The sequence below is a fragment of the Brienomyrus brachyistius genome, unplaced genomic scaffold (assembly GCF_023856365.1).
Source record: "Brienomyrus brachyistius isolate T26 unplaced genomic scaffold, BBRACH_0.4 scaffold27, whole genome shotgun sequence".
Classification (NCBI taxonomy): domain Eukaryota; kingdom Metazoa; phylum Chordata; class Actinopteri; order Osteoglossiformes; family Mormyridae; genus Brienomyrus; species Brienomyrus brachyistius.
The window spans coordinates 1,678,488-1,696,398 of NW_026042306.1; the positions used below are offsets into that span (position 1 = coordinate 1,678,488).

Consider the following 17,911-nt stretch of genomic DNA (forward strand, 5'->3'; position numbering starts at 1 on the left):
GGTTGTTGGCTCCAGTCAGGACATGGCTTCTTTTGCTTTGGCATAAGGTATGTTTTCAGTGACCCTAAGCCAAATATAGCCTCAGCTTCCTGTTCTTAGGTGACAGGAGTGGAACCCAATGGGGTCTTTTGCTGTAGTAGGCCCTGAACCTTATGGTTCAATGTACAGTATCATGAAATGCTTTCAGAAACATGTAAAGGCTCACATCTCTTGCAAAGAGTTATTGTTTGAGTTATTGTAACACACCTGTCATCTCAAACCAGTGTAGTCATTCTGGACTTTTGATTTGTGTTTCTGACATGAGACTATACTGAAAATCCTAGGATCTGCAGTTTCTGAAATACTCAAAGCACTCATACCTTCTACCAACATGGAGCTGGAGCAGGTGCTGGTGCCGGTGCTGGGCTGGGTTTCGCTTGGTGCCTTTTGAGAATCAACCTGCATTACCACTGGTTTCTAAAAACAACAGAACAGAAATGTTACGTAGGAGGAAGTGAAAGTAAAGTAAAGTATGACTCACTGCGCGGTGTCTCTATTGCTTATATCCACTTTTGTCTAATTTGCAGTTCGCCTCATGATCTATTAGCCATAATATTTTATTTATTGAACCTGTGACATATTTATACTTCATTGTTAAACATATTTATACATTATTATTAAATCTGGCCAGCAGATAATTTTTTTTCGTTTTTCACTAAATAAAAAAATGATGTAACATTGCATCATTTGTGTGAATTATAAAACTGCAATATTTGGGGTAAAATATCTTATTTTCAGCAAATACAGTTCATAATATTTTAAGCTATTTTATGACATTTTGTCTCCATAAAGGCTCCCCCGTGTGTGCTGTCAAATGCCAAAATATTTTATTTATTCAATCTGCTACATATTTATATTTTATTATAAAATCTAACCAGCAATTAAATCTTACTTTTTTCTCAGAATAAAAAAACAATGTATCCTCATTCCACTAATAAGCTGGAAAGCTGTTTCACTGCCAGTATCTCTGTTATAAGACTAAACTATATCGGTTATGCATTGAATTTTATGGGTATGAGGAAGGTTTGGACGTTATAGTCCGTTCCACTTTCGCTGATGTTACAGTGGCAAATTCTGAGCCTAGCATTTTCTGGCCCTGGACCACAAAAATATTTTTTTCTGGCCCAGGGCCATTTTTTGGGAATACATAGAATGAGCCCCAGATTGTGAAAAACTCTGGGGCCACCAGCACTGTATTGGTGGACACAAGGCACCAGTCTGACACCAAGAGCTGATGTTCTTCATGTGTTACTACCACAAATTTAGAAATAGAGACCGGTTTCACTCCCAGTCATTTTCAACTTTTCAGAGAGTTGAACGTAATACTGAGTCGTGGAAATAACAAATGAGAAAAGGCCACAATTTGCATAACCTGATCATGCAAAGTGTGACCTTTTCTTGTTTGTTATTTTAACTACCATTTTAAATACCATTTTCCAAATGCCGCTACATGAAAAAGTCATACAACGTTTTACCAGCAGGTAGACTCTCCAGATGAACCAGATAATGAATTTCTGTAGGTGCACAGGTAAAGTAAGCTCTTCCATTTCCCCTCACCTCAGGTCCAGCTGCCCCACGCCAAATCCAGAATGGGGCCCCTGCAGATGACCAGGAGGGGCAGAGAAGGCAAGGCCTCCAAGCAGTACACACAGGACATGAATGACAAAACATGCGCAGCTAGCCTTTCAAAAAAACGACAGGAACACAAGCTCAGTTAGGCTAACAGATTACCAAATAACACTTTACTTAATGGGGCACAAATAATATAGTAACTACAGTAATTTATTAACCACAAACTAAGTCTTAGTTGCATACTGATCATGTTTGTTTATCATTAATGAATCTCTTCTTTTATCTTCTTTTATCTCAAGTAGTTTCTATATTTTTTACTATATCTGTTAATTCTGTAAACCTTTGTGAACTACTGAAGGAACTACTGAAAGATCAAGTAATGAATAACACAAGTTAAATACTGATCTCATGTTTATCATTAACGAATCATGATATATAATTTCTAAAGCAGCTACTATGTTTGTTCATTATTTATACCTCGGAAGTAACTAAGTTACTACAAAATATCTGTGCCCCTCAAGTAAAGTGTTACCATTGGTGAGCAGTTTGAACCTTGCCAAATTATAAAAGTTCACAAGACCGTGTATAAAAAGTGAGAATCTTCTAGTGGTGCACTAAGACCAACCTTTCTGTACAAGTGTTTTCCTTACTGTCTGATTGATCCTGAGAGGAAGGGGCCGAAGGATATACATCTGACAAATATTGAAATAGTAATGAAATGATATATTGAAGCTCATTTGCACTGCAGCTGGAAGCTAAACATGTCTAACGAAAATAATACCTGTTTCATGAATTAGTCCTTACGTCTACTTTATCTGGTATATTTTCAAATCCGATGTCAATGATTCATATTGAAATCTGGTTTCTTGGAAACATCAGAAACAGTTGGAAATACTCTCACTAGTGATCAATCCTAGGGGTCCTTGGGTTACAACGCCTCAACATACGACGTTTCGAGTTTACGACACTCACTCCAATGAAAACTTTTAAAAGTTGAGTCTTTCAGCTTACGCTGTTAGTGTCGTACTTATGAACTACGTGGGTGAACTAGTTTGTTTGCACGCGGTGGAAGAATATGCAGTAATGTGGCATATGAGTGAAGGAGTTGGCGTCCCCCAGTACACTTACTTGTGCCATTTTGGACTTTTAAAAGCGCAAGTGTTCCATTTGTGAAAGGGAAAGCCATAACAATGGAAGTGAAATTAGACATTTTAAAGAGATCAGAAAAAGGGTGTATTTCAACTTGCACCGTAATTAGGGTTATGTCACTGTCGTAGGAACGGAACTGTGTCGTAATCCGAAGACCCCCTGTACTATATAATATTCTGTACTTCATGGCATTCATTAGGATATATGTTTGCAGTGACTATATTTCTCAGCCCATAGCTGCTTTCTTGCGCTTAAAGTGCTGACAGTGTTGTAGCTAGAGGACCCAACTTTCTTCTCCCATATCCGAAGAAGGTTCAGGTGATGGTATTGCGGTTAATGTTGTCCCTTTGGATCATATACCTTCATCTCAGCCAAACACAGCTACTTTCGTCCCACAATGTTGTACATTTGGCATCAGCGCAGTTGAAGGCCTGTCCCTGTATGTCCACAGACAGGCGATGGAGCAGCAGCAGATGCAGGCACATGAAAGGGAGAGACGGGCCTCCAACTCAGGTGAGCAGCTTGGACAGAGCCAGTGTCACCCACTGCACAGTGCTGCCACATGTCGAAGGTTACCAGGGAATCCCACATGCGATCTCGTATCAAGGAAGCAAAAACATGGCATTTAGCATCCTGGGATATCCTATGGCTTTGTAGGCCATACAGTATCTAGCTGTTTTACTGTATATTCTGTGATAGTAGGTTATACCGTATCAAACTGTTTGTCTGTATATTCTGTGCTGGTAGGTGATACAGTATGCAGTTGTTTTCTTGTATACTCTGTGCTAGTTGATTATACAGTAGTGGTGGGCAATCTTATCTGCAAAGGGCCAGTATGTGTATTCAAGTTTTTAGGATAACCTTTAAGTCAATTGTTCAAACCGAGGTGTGAGGACTCTTCAGTCAATCAGTTCTATAATTCGTAATCTAATTAGGAAGTTGCAGCAAAAACCCACAAACCCAATGACCCTTTATGGATACGATTGTTCACTCTGATTATACAATATCCTGCTGTTTGCCTCTGTACTCTGTGCAGCTAGGTTATACGGTATCCAGCTCCTTGTTACTATGCTCTGTGCTAGTAGATCATACAGTTTCCAGCTGTTTGGCTATATGCTCTGTGCTGGTAGGTTATACAGTATCCATTTGTTTGCCCATATGCTCTGTGTTAGTAGGTCATATATTATCAGCTTCTTTCCTGTATGGTCTGTCCTTGTAGGTTATCCAGTAATCAACTGCTTGTTTGTGTGCTCGGAGCTGATGGGTTATACATTATCCTGCTCTTTGCTTGGATAATCTGTGCTGATGGGTTATACAGTATCCAACTCTGTCTGTATACTCTATGCTGGTGGAATATACAGTATCCAGCTCTTTGCCAGTATATTCTGTAGTGATGGGTTATACAGTATCAATTTCTGCCTGTATACTCTATGCTGGTGGGACATACCGTGTTCAGCTGTTTGCCTGTATGGTCGGGGATAGTAGGTCATACAGTATCTTCCAGCTGTTTGTCTGTATACAGTGTCCAGCTGTTTGCTTGAATACTCTGTGACATTAGGTCATACAGGTTAACTGCCAAGTTGCAGCAAAAACCCGCAAACCCAATGACCCTTTATGGATACGATTGCTCACTCCGATTTTACAGTATCCTCTATACTCTGTGCTGGTGGGTTATACAGTATCCAGGTCTTTGCCTGTGTACTCTGTGCTGGTAGCTCATACAGTATCCAGCTATTTGTTTGTCTATTCTGCACTGGTAGGTTGTACAGTATCCAATTGTTTGCCTCTATACTCTGGACTGGTAGGTTATACATTATCCAGCTGTTTGTATGTATATTCTGTATTGGTAGGTTATGTTTGTCTGCATTCGCTGTGCTGGTAGTTTTCCATGTTTTGTGTCCAATTGCTTCATCCTGTCTCTCCTGGTTTCCAGTTTTCACCCAGTGAGAAAATGCGGACAGTATCTTAGTTTAAGGGCATTGTGGCTTTTTCTGTTTCTGCAGGACCCTCTGCTTCCTCGGTGCTCAGTGTGGCCCCCACCTCAAGTGTGCCTGCTGCCATGCCTGCCCCCATTGGCATGTATCTTCCACCTCCACCTCCTCCAGGGCCACCTCCACCTTCCACTGGACCACCTCCACCCCCACCTCCGCTCCCAGCAAGTGGAGCCCCATGGGCACAGGGCCAGGTTGCCCATACCCCCTCGGGCCTGGCAGCTGCGATTGCTGGGGCGAAGTTGCGTCGTGTGCAGAGGGTTAGTGACAGACACTGGCTGAGTATGATCATACTCAGCTATATTAAGGATAGGATTAAATCCCAGTACACACAGAGTGCTTTTACACTGCATCAGGTACCATACTTTCCTTTTTCCATTGACTTCCAGTTGAGTACCAGTACCAAAAGTGCCAAACCAGCTGGGATACTTTTTTGGTACTTTCGGGTGGGACTTGTTCTGTTTCAAGAAGATATGAATACAAATGTACATGGAATTAGTTTTTAGCAAATGGGTATTCAGCTAGCTTTGAAGCAAGAAAGTAGTTGTAGTAGTAGTAGAAGTAGTGTTCTTACAAGACAAAGTAACACTGAAAACTTCAGTGTACATTACCGACAAACTATCAGCAAGTTAAACAGACAAACCATAACATTTTCCCCCTGTTTTGAAGTTCCAACATACATTGAACTAAAAGATAACTTACCTGGCATTCGCTGTAAATTAGTGGGTGGTGATCACAAAGATTAAAACCCAAAATATGACCACACCAGTCCTCTAAAAAGGCTGAGAAAGCTCCAGAGCACAGTAACTATCTTCCTCCATGTTTTTACTGACACAAAAGAAACCAATGTTCCATGCAGTGTCTGGGGGACTGTTGCTACTTTTGGTTGACGCAGGAGAACTTTTTCAAAGCACAGTAATGAACCACAATTTTAATGGTAATTCAAATTTGAAACCGTAATACAAGGTGTCGGGAATTTTACCATGAAACTGGTAACCATTTCATCCCTAGTTGAAAGTACAGTAAATATTGATTTGAGGGCCAGATTAAATAGTAAAATAAAAACATCTTGCAGACCATTTGTCTCTAGTCCGCAAGCCAGGACCACTGTACTAGAATATCTTGAAAAGGAATAATCATTAAAATTGCAAAACTTGCTAAGTTTTTCCCCATGATAGAGTAAACATATTCTAGCAAAGATTAAACTCCCTGTGCTATAATTTCCATACAGAATTGAAGGTAAGAAAAAGCCTGTTTTCTAGCTGACTAGTAAGGTGAGAGTGGGTGGCATAGTGGCACAGTGGTTAGTGCTGCTGCTCTGCAGCAAGAAAGTCCTGGGTTCAGTCCCTGGGTCCCTGGACCCTTCGCATGCTCTCCCTGTGTTCACGTGGGTGTCAGCCAGAGGTTCCGGTTTTCAGATGTGTGCACCCTGTGGTGTGTTGGTGCCTGTCTGCGGTTGGTTCCTGCCTGTACCTGTTGTTCCTGGGATAGGCATCTGTCCCCCCCCCCATGACCTCATTGGGAGTACATGGTTATGGTGATGGATGGATAGTAATGTGAGAATTGCATGGGTATAACATGCAACGATGGTATTAATATCACACATTGTCTAACCCTATAGTATACTATTGCCATTTTTTTAATTCAGTACAAAATACCCTGCCTCGCATTGGGATGTCATTCTGCACCGGCACCAGTTTTCACATCAGTGGAAACCAATACCTTAAAGTATCATACTTTCTTGAAGTACCAAAAGTACGGCATTTGATGAAGTGGAAAAGTACCCTTAATGTGCAAAAGTCTTAGAAGTCAAGGAGAATGGGTGAAGCTGATTATCTGGCTAGTAAGTTTGTATTTGGTCAAGAAACTTTAACATTAGAATACATGAAAACAAATAGTGATACAATAAAGTAAGGATTGTTGGATAGAAGAACATAACTTAGGTTTGCAAACTCCCAGATTTTACCACCAGCTCACTTAATTATGTTAATTAATTAAATTTGAGTAGTAGACAAGTCAACAAATATCTGGGTATTTTACCAGCAAATACTGGGGTCACTTTAGGATAGGTTTAGGATAGGCTAAGCTAACACACTTTGACAGAAATATTATCATGGTTTATCGTGCGTTCCATTTGCCTTGGGGTCCGATTTTCGGATTCCGAGATTACGTCACATCCGCTAAAATCTCGGAAAAACTGTGTCGGATGCGTTTCATTTGCCACAGAAGTAGCAATACCATGGACCCATATATGAAAGAGCAAGATTTTTTTGCTTATCTGGACAACTCATCGGATTTAAGGTACCTCAGCTTAAATGGCCATTATCTTCGTTCACTTACAATTAGTCCGAACTACCTTAAATCCAACAAATAATGTGACTAACCATGAAATCCAATTCTAGCCCGGTTAATTGTTAGCCATTTTTATCAATATCAGTTGATAACACATTGTGCGCAGTGCTTTACGTATAAAACTCCATAGCAGCATGTCCACAGATAAGTTGGACGGTATAGTGTGTGCGACTGATTTAATGAGCCACAAATGAATAGCAGTGCTTAAACAGTATAAAGCTACAACTTTCCCTTCTGTTGCTCAAGGGCGCAGCCATCTTGGATTCTGAACTCGGGATCCTCTCAGCAGCTCCGAGATATTTCTCGGATCTCCGAGAAACGGGAGCGCGCATCTCGTCACTTCCGGCTTCAAAACTCAGAATCCGACTTGGAATCCGAGTTCCGAGGGCTAAATGGAACGCACCATTAGACCAACATGAAGATCATTTAAGTGTCATTTCCTTTGACTCTTAGTCTGACGACAGCGCCAAAGGGGACGCCAACCGGACGAGTGGTGGCCTGATGGAGGAGATGAACGCCCTGCTGGCCCGAAGGTGAGTGTGGGGGGCTCTCAACCTTTTCTCACTGACTGTTTCTGTACTGAACTGTGTGGTGCCTCTTAAATGACACTGAATGGGATATTTATCAATCTTGTATATATTAGTTGAAAGATGATAATTTAATTATGCATTTACCCACAGACTGCTGTGTATTTTTAAATGAGTATATGTCAGTGTAATGTTCTTGATGGCAGAAGGAAAGCAGCAGAGAAGCCTGCAGAAAAGGAAGACAGCCAAAACGTGAGTATGTCCCAGGAGGTGCCCTCATGCCAGTCTGAAATGTTGGCACTGTAACTGGCGGGCTTGTCTATCTATTTGTAAGGATTGCTGCGCATGGGTGAACCCAGTACTGGTGTTTACTAAGCATGTCTGATCGCACAGCATCAGTGCGCTGTGGCTGACGGTGACTACTCTGTCTTACAGGAAGACCTCAGCCTGTCTCCATCCCCTGTAACACGTGGGGCAGGTAAGCAGGTGGCTGCCTCTCATTTTTGACATATATATGCAAATGAACAGCAACATTCCAAAAAAGTTACTTACTTCTTGCTAGAAGAACATCACTTTGGTTCCAAAACCTCCCTTCAGGGGCTCCTCTGCCATTCCATGTATTGATTAAATTTCAAATAGCTGAACTGAAGTCATTTTCGGAGGCATGGTGTTACATCAGTAAATGTTCCAACAAGAAGATCATTTAAACAGTTTTCCATTGCATACAGTAGTACTGCTTATAAAACATGTACATTCATCACTTTTGGGCATAGAGGAGGTCATGTTAGTATAGATGGTGTCGGGGCCAGTGTCTGGTCTCACTGTGCTGCTTCTGTTCCAGAAGCCCAACGGAGGCCTTGGGATCGAGCCAGTTCTGCAGACAGGTCATCGCTTGTGTCAAGGTGAGCCCAATACTGCAGCTATCCGCTAATATCTGTGCATCTTTTATGTAACCTTACCCTATGCATGTTGATGCAAATCCAATTCTCCTACACAGTATCTGCACAGTACAAACACCCCTAGCGTGTTTACTATCCAGGATGGCACATCTTGTTCTCAGTGCTTCCTAGGACAGCTTTTGCAAGATTCACTTGTGAGATATGTGGTCCACACGGTGTTAATCTAATAGCTGAATAATGGAACATGTTGAGCCTTTATGAAATGGTGTTCTCGGGTGAAGTCTTCACTGGTCCCTGAAGTGCAGGTTTATTCTGTACAAAATAAATACAGTGGTTGGGTCAGGAAACAGCAAAGATAAGCAGCAAAGCTCTTGGCTGCGACCAAAATGCTCACATATGCAACCTTGTATTGAGTGTGAGAATTAAAATTTGCTCCTGCAAATGTTGTTTTGCTCCTGCATGGGTGCTCTGCATTGGTGAATTATGATTGAAAGTGTTTTTTTTTTATTCTTCCCTGGTTCATTGTGTCCTTTTTTGCCCAATTGGTCTCTCCATACCTGCACCCGGGAGTACATACATATCCGTGCTTTGACGATAAAACGCATGGGACTGTGGTGTTTACAAAATGAGGTAGACGATAGCTGATCATTAAAAATAAAAAATGAAAAGAATGAGGAGGAGGCTGGTGGAAAGGGAGAGCCAAAACTGAATCTGATGATGAGAGTTAGGGTGTTAAAGCTGTTCTGATTAAAATATTTAAATTGAAATCGAATTGCAGTGAGTGGCATTCCTATAGTTTAAAAACAGGAATGTCCTCGACAGGAACACTCCTCATCTTATTCATTGGTTCTTATGCCATTATGTTTAACATGAACGTCATAGCCCACACCAGGAAACAAAGTTTGCCGGGGACTTCCTGCTTTGCTTGTATGTGTTAAAACTGTATTAAAACAACAAATATCAATAGTTTTCATTGGCCTACAATGCCACGACTACTGCTTAAATGCGAATACCATTCGCATTATGATTCCGCTACTAATGTTTAAGTGCTCTTTGCATGTTTGTTTTAAACAGCGAACGTGGTACATCTCGACCAGTAGTACTCGTCCTTGGTCTTGACAATTCACTGCCCTTCATATGTATTTCCTACTTCAGCACACCTGATCAGGTGTTGGAAATATCTGTGTAGGACAGGGGGTCGCGATGGCAAGGATAATGAACCCGTGATGTGGATGTTTAAAAAACAGACAAGCTAGTGAGGTGCCCATTCCTACTTCTGGAGTGCTGGAACATTATAATCAGGTGTGTAGATTATGGCTAGTCTTAAATTGTAAATTATTCAGTACATCCATAAAACAAACTGAACTGATAACTGAAAGAGTAGTTGAGACAAACAAGGCTACATATACAGCATGATTATACTGTAAAACAAGGATAGCTAAATGTTCATAAGGCAATCGCAGAGACAAACTGATTGTTTTAGCATTTTATTTACACACTTTTTATTTATAAACTCTTAGCACCCATCTTCTGATTCAGAAGCAAAGCACAATACACATGGATTCACCTTTTCTCCCAAACTTCTGCAATAAATAAGTCTGACATATAACTAAAAACAAAATAGAATGAAGTGTTATTGCCTCAGTAGCTTCATGATATTCTGTGCAAAAGGATCTGGGGGTCTGAACTTGTACAAGGAATTTATCGTTGTTCTCCGTGTACCAGGAATAGGCAGCATGGAGACTTCTCATGATCTTCAATTCCTTTTTTAAAAAGAAAAGGTGAAATGGAGTAATACATGGTGTGGAAAAATCAGTCTGTGTTTTTGTAATCATGTTTATAAGCAGTCTATATCTCTATCTCTATATAAGCAGTCTATATCTCTAAATTGTTATGCTTATATTGTTCACATACACTCTGAGAAAGACAGTGATGGAATACATGTCTATTGTATTATAGCGAGGGTGCCGTTCAGGTGGGCTGCCACTTTAGCATAATCCCCCTTGTAATACAGGCAAAAGGGACAGTGTAAAAGATTCCATCTCACTGGAAGTGGAGTTTATCCACTTGGTATGATTGACAAGCGATGCTGAAAGAGGAGAGAGGAAGTATTAATTTTAAAATCATGTAAAAATTTTAGCAGCACATCCAGTTATTAAATCAGCTTTAAAGTGCGAGTCTGTATGTGAAAATCTGAAAATCTCCACTTTTTAGTGTTAATTGCCTTCTAGTTGGTGCATATCTTTTGTCAAGCCCATTAACAAATTAGTTTTACTCACACACAGTGGCACAAGTTAATTGTTTTATCCTAGGTCCTGGCACCTAATGTCTGCAGAGCGCTCGATCACCAGGAACAGTGGTGGGCAAGAACTAATTTAATGTTTTAATCCTGGTACACTGGGGAATTTATAGCTATTGAAAAGACAAGGGGTTAAGTCCAGTTTAATTGGGGCTTGACTTTTTTTTGAAGGAAGACTGGCATCGGATCTAAAATACTTGGTGCTAGGCTTAAAATACTCAGTGATATAGCCCAGAGTGATGACGCCCATGCTGATGCATCTAGCAGTCAGAACATCTCGTTTAACCCTCATAAGACTTTCTTTAATACAAATAACTGTGGTGTCACCAAATTAACATTTGTCCCTGGTGTTATGTCATTAACGACACAGCTGCTCAACTTTAGCATTACGACTTCTTGACTTGTTGACAAGACGTGCACTATTTTCTGTTCATCGAGATGACATTAAGCATTAAGGAAAAACACATAAAAGTTACATGCAAACATAACTCACGACCTGTACAATTCTTAAACGAAATATATTTGCTACAAACCTTGCTTTCATTGACTTTCTCCAGTAGTTTATTTCCAGATGCCAACATCATGGTGGGGGCGTTCCTGTAGGGACCATCCTGTTTTACAGATAAGCCCTCTTATGGACTGCAATTTTACTCTGTTGAAATATTTTGCAAGAAAAGTAATTTCTGCCCTTCACATTTGCACATTTAACATTCGCGGTTTCGGTCATTCATGAGTTTGCCATGAACAGTTACACAGGAATATTTTTCTTGCTGAAAGATTGCAGAAATCAGACGATGCCTAAGCCTAAAACAATACTGAAAATGATTTGGGTTATAAACAGTCAAAGTAAAAAGTATGTGAACCCCTTGGAATTTTGTGGTTTTCTGCATGAATTAGTCATAAAAAGTGATCTGATCTTCATTTAAGTCACTGGTACTGATATACACAAGGAGTTTAAGGCAATAACACACAAAAAGTTGTCTTTATTACACAAATATAGTCAGCATTCACAGTGGTACTGGAAAAAGCAAGTGAACCCTTAGGTTTAATAACTGGTTGACCCTCCTTTGGCAGCTATGACCTCAACCAGGCACTTCCTGTAATTGCAGATCAGACCTGCACATCGTGTGAGGGCAATTTTAGCCCATTCTTCCCTGCAGAACTGCCTTAACTCTTCCATATTCTTTGGTTGTCTTCTGTGCATTTCTCTCTTCAAGTCATTCCACAGCATCTCAATAGGATTGAGATCGGGGCTCTGACTGGGTCACTCCAAAAGGCGAATTTTGTTCCTCTGAAGTCATTGTGCTGTGGATTTGCTGCGATGTTTGGGGTCATTGTCCTGTTGCATCAGTCAGCCTTTTCTGAGCTTCAGTTGACAGACAGACATTCTCACATTATCCTGAAGAATTTGCTTATAAAGTAGGGAATTCATTTTCCAATCAATGATGGCGAGCTGTCCAGGCCTAATGCAGCAAAGCAGGCAAAATCATGATGTTCTCTCCACCATACTTTACTGTAGGGATATCCATCCATCCATCCATTTTCCAAACCGCTTATCCTATTGGGTCGCGGGGGGTCCGGAGCCTATCCCGGAATCAATGGGCACGAGGCAGGGAACAACCCAGGATGGGGGGCCAGCCCATCTACTGTAGGGATATGTAGTGCCCTTTTTATGCCAAATGATGTTCTGCTTGTTCCTCCCAAATAGTTCAATTTTAGTTTCATCACTCCACAAAACATTTTCCCAGTATCGCTGTGGAGTGTCCAAGTGCTCCTTCGCAAACTTCAGGCGTACAGCAATGTTCTTTTTTGACAGCAGTGGCTTCCTTCTTGGTGCTCTGCCATGGGCTCCTTTCTAGCTGATCCATGAACACAGATGTTAGACAGTTCTAATGACTTCTTCAAGTCTTTCGCTGTCACGCTAGGGTTCTTCTTTTCCTCAAAGATGACTATGCGTTGTGCTCTTGGGGTCATCTTGGCAGGGCTCCCACTTCTAGGCAGAGTAGCCACGGTACCAAATTGTCTCCATTTATAGACAACTTAGTACTTTAGTAGACTAATGAATATGTAAAATCTTTGAGATGATTTTGTAACCCTTTCCAGCCTTATGTAACTTAACAATTCTTGATCTTAGGTCTTCAGACAGCTCTTTTGTGCGAGGCATGATTCCCATCTGGATATGCTTCTTGTCAAAACCCAAAGACATGCTGAGGCTAATTAAACTTGCTAAATTGCATGTGTGAGTGAATGGTGTGTGAGTGTGCCCTGCGATGGGCTGGCCCCCCCATCCTGAGTTGTTCCCTGCCTCGTGCCCATTGCTTCCGGGATAGGCTCTGGACCCTCCGCGACCCAGTAAGATAAGCAGTTTGGAAAATGGATGGATGGATAAATATTAGTAATATGTAATATTTGTTAGAGTAAGTGCATACTAAAAGTCCTGGCTTGGGTACGCCACACATCTTTGTCTCGGTAATCAGCCTCACTCACATTTCTCTCAGTAACTTTTAAACTTTTCATTTATGTTAATTTTACATTTTCAACAATCCAGTGTCCAAAACGAAATGCTCTCAGTGCTTACAGAGAAACTTTGTTCACACATGGGCATTATTTAGATGATTTGCATATTAAATAAAAATGTCTTGATAGCAAATGATAAAGTAATTTGACATGTAAAGTATACAGTACTATTTGTTTAGAAATTGGTAACAAATTGGCTTTTATGTTATCGTTCAGGCTAACAGACTGTTATGAGTAGCAGTTAGGGGTGCCTCTAATGACTTGATATACAAGGTATGCTCATGGTCAAGCCCAAAAATTCATGGATGTATTGTATGGTTGCTGGAAATAATGGGGTGATTTTAGCAGAGGTTTTGCAATGGCTAGGCTAGCAGACTTTGACAGGCGTAATATTATAGTTTTACAGCAACATAAAGATCATTTAAAAATAATTTTCTTTGGCTGCCTATGTCACAATCACGGGCAGGCGGAGCGGTGATCGTGCGGGTCGGCAGGTAAGAACAGGCAGACAGGTCAAAATCCGGGCAAAACTCGGGTTTTAAAACGAGTTTTAATACGGAATAGGGAGCAGGAGACACTTAACCACACCATTACCACAATGACGGACAAGGGAGACAAGCAAGACTAGGACTTAAATAGGACAAGACTGATCAAAGTAATCGGACACAGGTGGAGACGATCAGGGAAGCACACGTGGGTAATCAGGGGGCGTGGCACACACGAGGAGCATACAGGCCGAGCATCACAGCCTAAGACTTCTGCACAGTATTGAACAATGAAAGTATTATTCTTGATAATCTACCACCCCTAACCCTCACTAATGTGATGGTGTTACTGTATCAAGTCGGTGTTTCTTCAATAAAAAAAACTAGGGTATGCAAATTCGGACAATTATTCATCAGCATGTAAGGTCATTAATTAATACCATGCTGCACCAAAAAGTACAGATGCGAGCAGATCATACGCTGGTGTAACCAACTGGAAAACTGGAAGCAGCAGTGCTACTACTGGAAAAGCTAGCCTGGAGCCCTGGACAAACAGATACAGGAGAATTCCCAGAGAGAGGTTAGGGTACGTACTGTACTGTGCAAAAGTCTTAGGTGGCCAAAGAAAAGGATGTTTAAATGATCTTCCTGTTGGTGTACACACTATGGTATTATACCTGTGTTAGCTAATCAATTTCAAAATCTCTCCTAAAGTCACCACAGTATTTGCAGGAACCATCCAATATACCCATGTATTGTTGGACTCGACCACGAGCATACCTCCTTCAGCTAATCAATATCTCATTGACCGTTTTAACTTATTTAATTAATTAAATGAGCTGGTGGTGAAATTTAATAAACACATGGAATGAGTAAGGTGGTCTAATACTAAATTGTGTGTGTTGTTCTGAGCAAAAGTGCACTTACTTCCCAGATAAACAGCTCTAAACATTTCTTTTGACTGAGACTGTTGCACAGTACAGTAGCTGCATGAGTCAGCACAGTGTGATAGAAAAATTATAAATCAACCTCTCTGATCACTGAATCACTTAGAATAAAAGTCTGGACCTCTCAGTTTGGTGAGTAAAGGAAATCTCTTTTATTCCAGCAATTCCAGCAAAGCGTTCCCGTCACACTCTGGCACTCGGTACCAGGTCACCCGGAGCATAAAGAGAAACCAGTTGATAAATCATAACTCCCAATTCCCAATAAGGACTTCTAAGTCCTGATTGGCCACGAAACACCAACAAACCAAGATCAAACATAAAACAAACACAATTATCCTGCTCTATTGGTTCACCTTGGTAGCAAGGTAAAATCCACCCATTTTGCTCAATTTACTGGAATCTCTCTCCGCTGCTAGACTCTACTTGAGATATGTATATAGATTTTGATTATATGACATTGAATCACTGTTAATGTTTGGGTGTTCCATTGATTGATTAAATGACAATGTGTTATCACTGCAAATACATGGTAAACATATTATTAGTATGATTAACCCTCTGGGGTCTAGCGGTAGGAAACACGCTTTCAATGACTGGGGCATTATCACACATTTCTTCAAATATCATAAACTTAATTCATGGCAAATAAATAAATTATTATATATTTGTTTTGCCATTACACTCATTTTTATTTTAATGTATATTGTAAATATGTCATTTTGTAGTTTGACATCAAAGTACATTGCAAAATGCAATCTGTAACACTTGCAGAAACATTATAAAAGTACATAGTAAGCAATGCTGGCAGTTTGTTTTGATCCCAGATATCTGATCACCAAAGTCTTGGCTACATGTTGATGACTAAATGGTGTGGTTACAACATTCAGTTGGATAAATAAATAAGAAAAACCTAATTCATGTCACTATTTCTGGGCTCCTTTCATTGATTATGTAGCAACTTTCATGTGTATGCATGAGCCATTCACACCCCTCCCCCCTCTTTTATGGTGCTTATGGGGATGTATCTGGATCGCATTTCCACACTGTGTTGTTCATCAAATTACCATGTGATTTGAATACGTGGAAATGCGGCTATTTATAATGCGGATAACGATCTTCAGGTGAAGGCGGTAATAAATGCCCCCGATGCAGGTAAAACAGGTGACATGGTTTACTTTTTTGCCGATTTAACCTAATTTTAAAAACTTTAATACTTCCGACAATGGACGTTTTGAAAAGAAAACAGATTACGGATTTAATCAGCATTTTTTTCATGTTTCTACAATACGATTTCAGCGAGATATTAACTGAAATAGACGTGAAGAGTACACTGCACCGCCAACGATGCACTCGACACAGTGCAAAAGAGGGTTAATGTAACAACTACTTATACATTAGCACTATCAGATAACATATTGTATATTGTCTACTGTGACTATTATATTAAACTATAACTCTTTGTGCAACAGTTGGGGCAGCTTAGAATCTCTTCCTGAATGTGGTTTCTCCTCCCCTTTGCTCCGCTGTCTGCCTCTCCAAGGTCCACGCTTTCCTCGGGGTCTGCGGAACTTACTGCAGGCAGCTATCGTGAAGCGAGGTCACACAGTATTCAAAACAATCTCCTCTTGCCTAAGGCCTAAGAACTAACAGACCCAATATGTCTCCCCTCCCGGGCCTACCAATGTCCAATTTTACTTCCACACCTTTTGAACACGCCAGATCCGTACTGTTCACAAATAATCAGAGTCCACAGCTTAGTAGTCCGCTGGATGAAAGCGCAATGGGTCGAAGCGGGCTGGTGGTTGTTGGATGGAACACGAGTCACCAGCGGTGTTGGCATTGCTGGTCACATTGATGACAACCGGAGGTTGAGGTTCATAGAGCCAGGCAGGAACAGGAGGATCATCCACGTATGGAAAAGGGGGATCCCACAGGAACATAACATAACAAGACAGAATAGTAGAACAACACTTAAACAGCAATATGATTGGTACTACACTACAAGCAAAAGCAATATACTAAAAACTAATGGTTTGAACACCCCAGATAATCCCGGAATCGGTGAGAAGAACCAATTGTCCCAGCTGTACTCAAACAGGCCATGCTCTTCATGTATTTCAGACATCTTTTTGAGCACTACGTCCTCTGGATCCTGCACAGCCTGAGAGGAATCAGGGATATACGTGCAACATTCTTTCACACCACCTATCTCAGCTAACAGGAAGATCCAATGCCTTACGGTTTTGCAGAGCTACCTGCCTAACCACAGATAATTCACCCTTAACCAACTATACAGTGTCAAGTGTCTGATTGGCCACATTTTCAGCTGCAGTCTGCAGGGCAGCCACCTCTGTCTGAAGGTCTGCCACTCCAAGGGATGGAATAAACATCCCAAACCATTGCTCAATTCGACTAAGAGACTGCTCAGTGAATAAGTACACACAGCCAAAGACATCTGCGCCTTAGGCACTACACGAATAGGAGGAACAATATAAGCTAGATAACAATACCAATCAGCCTTCGCCTTTGAAATAGGCAAAACAGTAATACCCTTAAGAGAGCCTTTACGACCACAAATAAATGCAGAACGTGGCGGTACCACTAGCAGGACATCACCAAGGATAGAGAAATGAACATAAGCTTTACAGTGTACAGGTGGGAAGGAAGGGGTTAGAGACTGGGCTGAATGAAACAGTCGGAAACACACAGATGACATCCAAGCCATTCTCAGGCAGGGTCATTCCTTTCGCCTTCACAGTCGAGTCCGATGGACAGGACACAGCAGAATAAGTAGTTATCAGGGCTTCATCAGCACTGCAGAGCAGTTACAGTCAGTTCTCGCACCCGCGCCCGTAGTGCTCTGAGTCCTCGGCCTCCCATGCTTTATCAGCTTTATGAGCAAACCCATCCCTCTCCTGTTCTATTCATGCCTACTAGCAAATGATCTGTGGTGAAACCCCAGTAATTTGACTCATCTTCTTGAGTCAGATAGAGGATTGGATTGTTTTCAGCATACTCCTGTTATAATGATCATGTGTGGCCTTAAGGGCCACTGCTCGAAACTTAACAGCAATACCAGAAACGTGACATATAGGTGGTGGTAAAGTTGAGGACAATGACCCTAGCTCACGAGT

General features: G+C 41.1%; 1 protein-coding gene across 2 annotated transcripts in view; it reads left to right on the forward strand.

Annotated features, from left to right (window-relative positions):
- Positions 1-17,911, forward strand: part of LOC125720885 (ena/VASP-like protein) — a 68,947-nt gene that overhangs the window by 38,593 nt on the left and 12,443 nt on the right. The window contains exons 5-11 of one of the 2 annotated variants that reach the window (XM_048996790.1): positions 1,602-1,665; positions 3,212-3,273; positions 4,764-5,011; positions 7,557-7,636; positions 7,837-7,882; positions 8,066-8,108; positions 8,472-8,532. In XM_048996790.1, coding sequence (XP_048852747.1) covers positions 1,602-1,665; positions 3,212-3,273; positions 4,764-5,011; positions 7,557-7,636; positions 7,837-7,882; positions 8,066-8,108; positions 8,472-8,532 — 604 coding nt within the window. The remainder of the gene's footprint in view (positions 1-1,601; positions 1,666-3,211; positions 3,274-4,763; positions 5,012-7,556; positions 7,637-7,836; positions 7,883-8,065; positions 8,109-8,471; positions 8,533-17,911) is intronic. The other variant, XM_048996791.1, reaches the window with a different exon arrangement.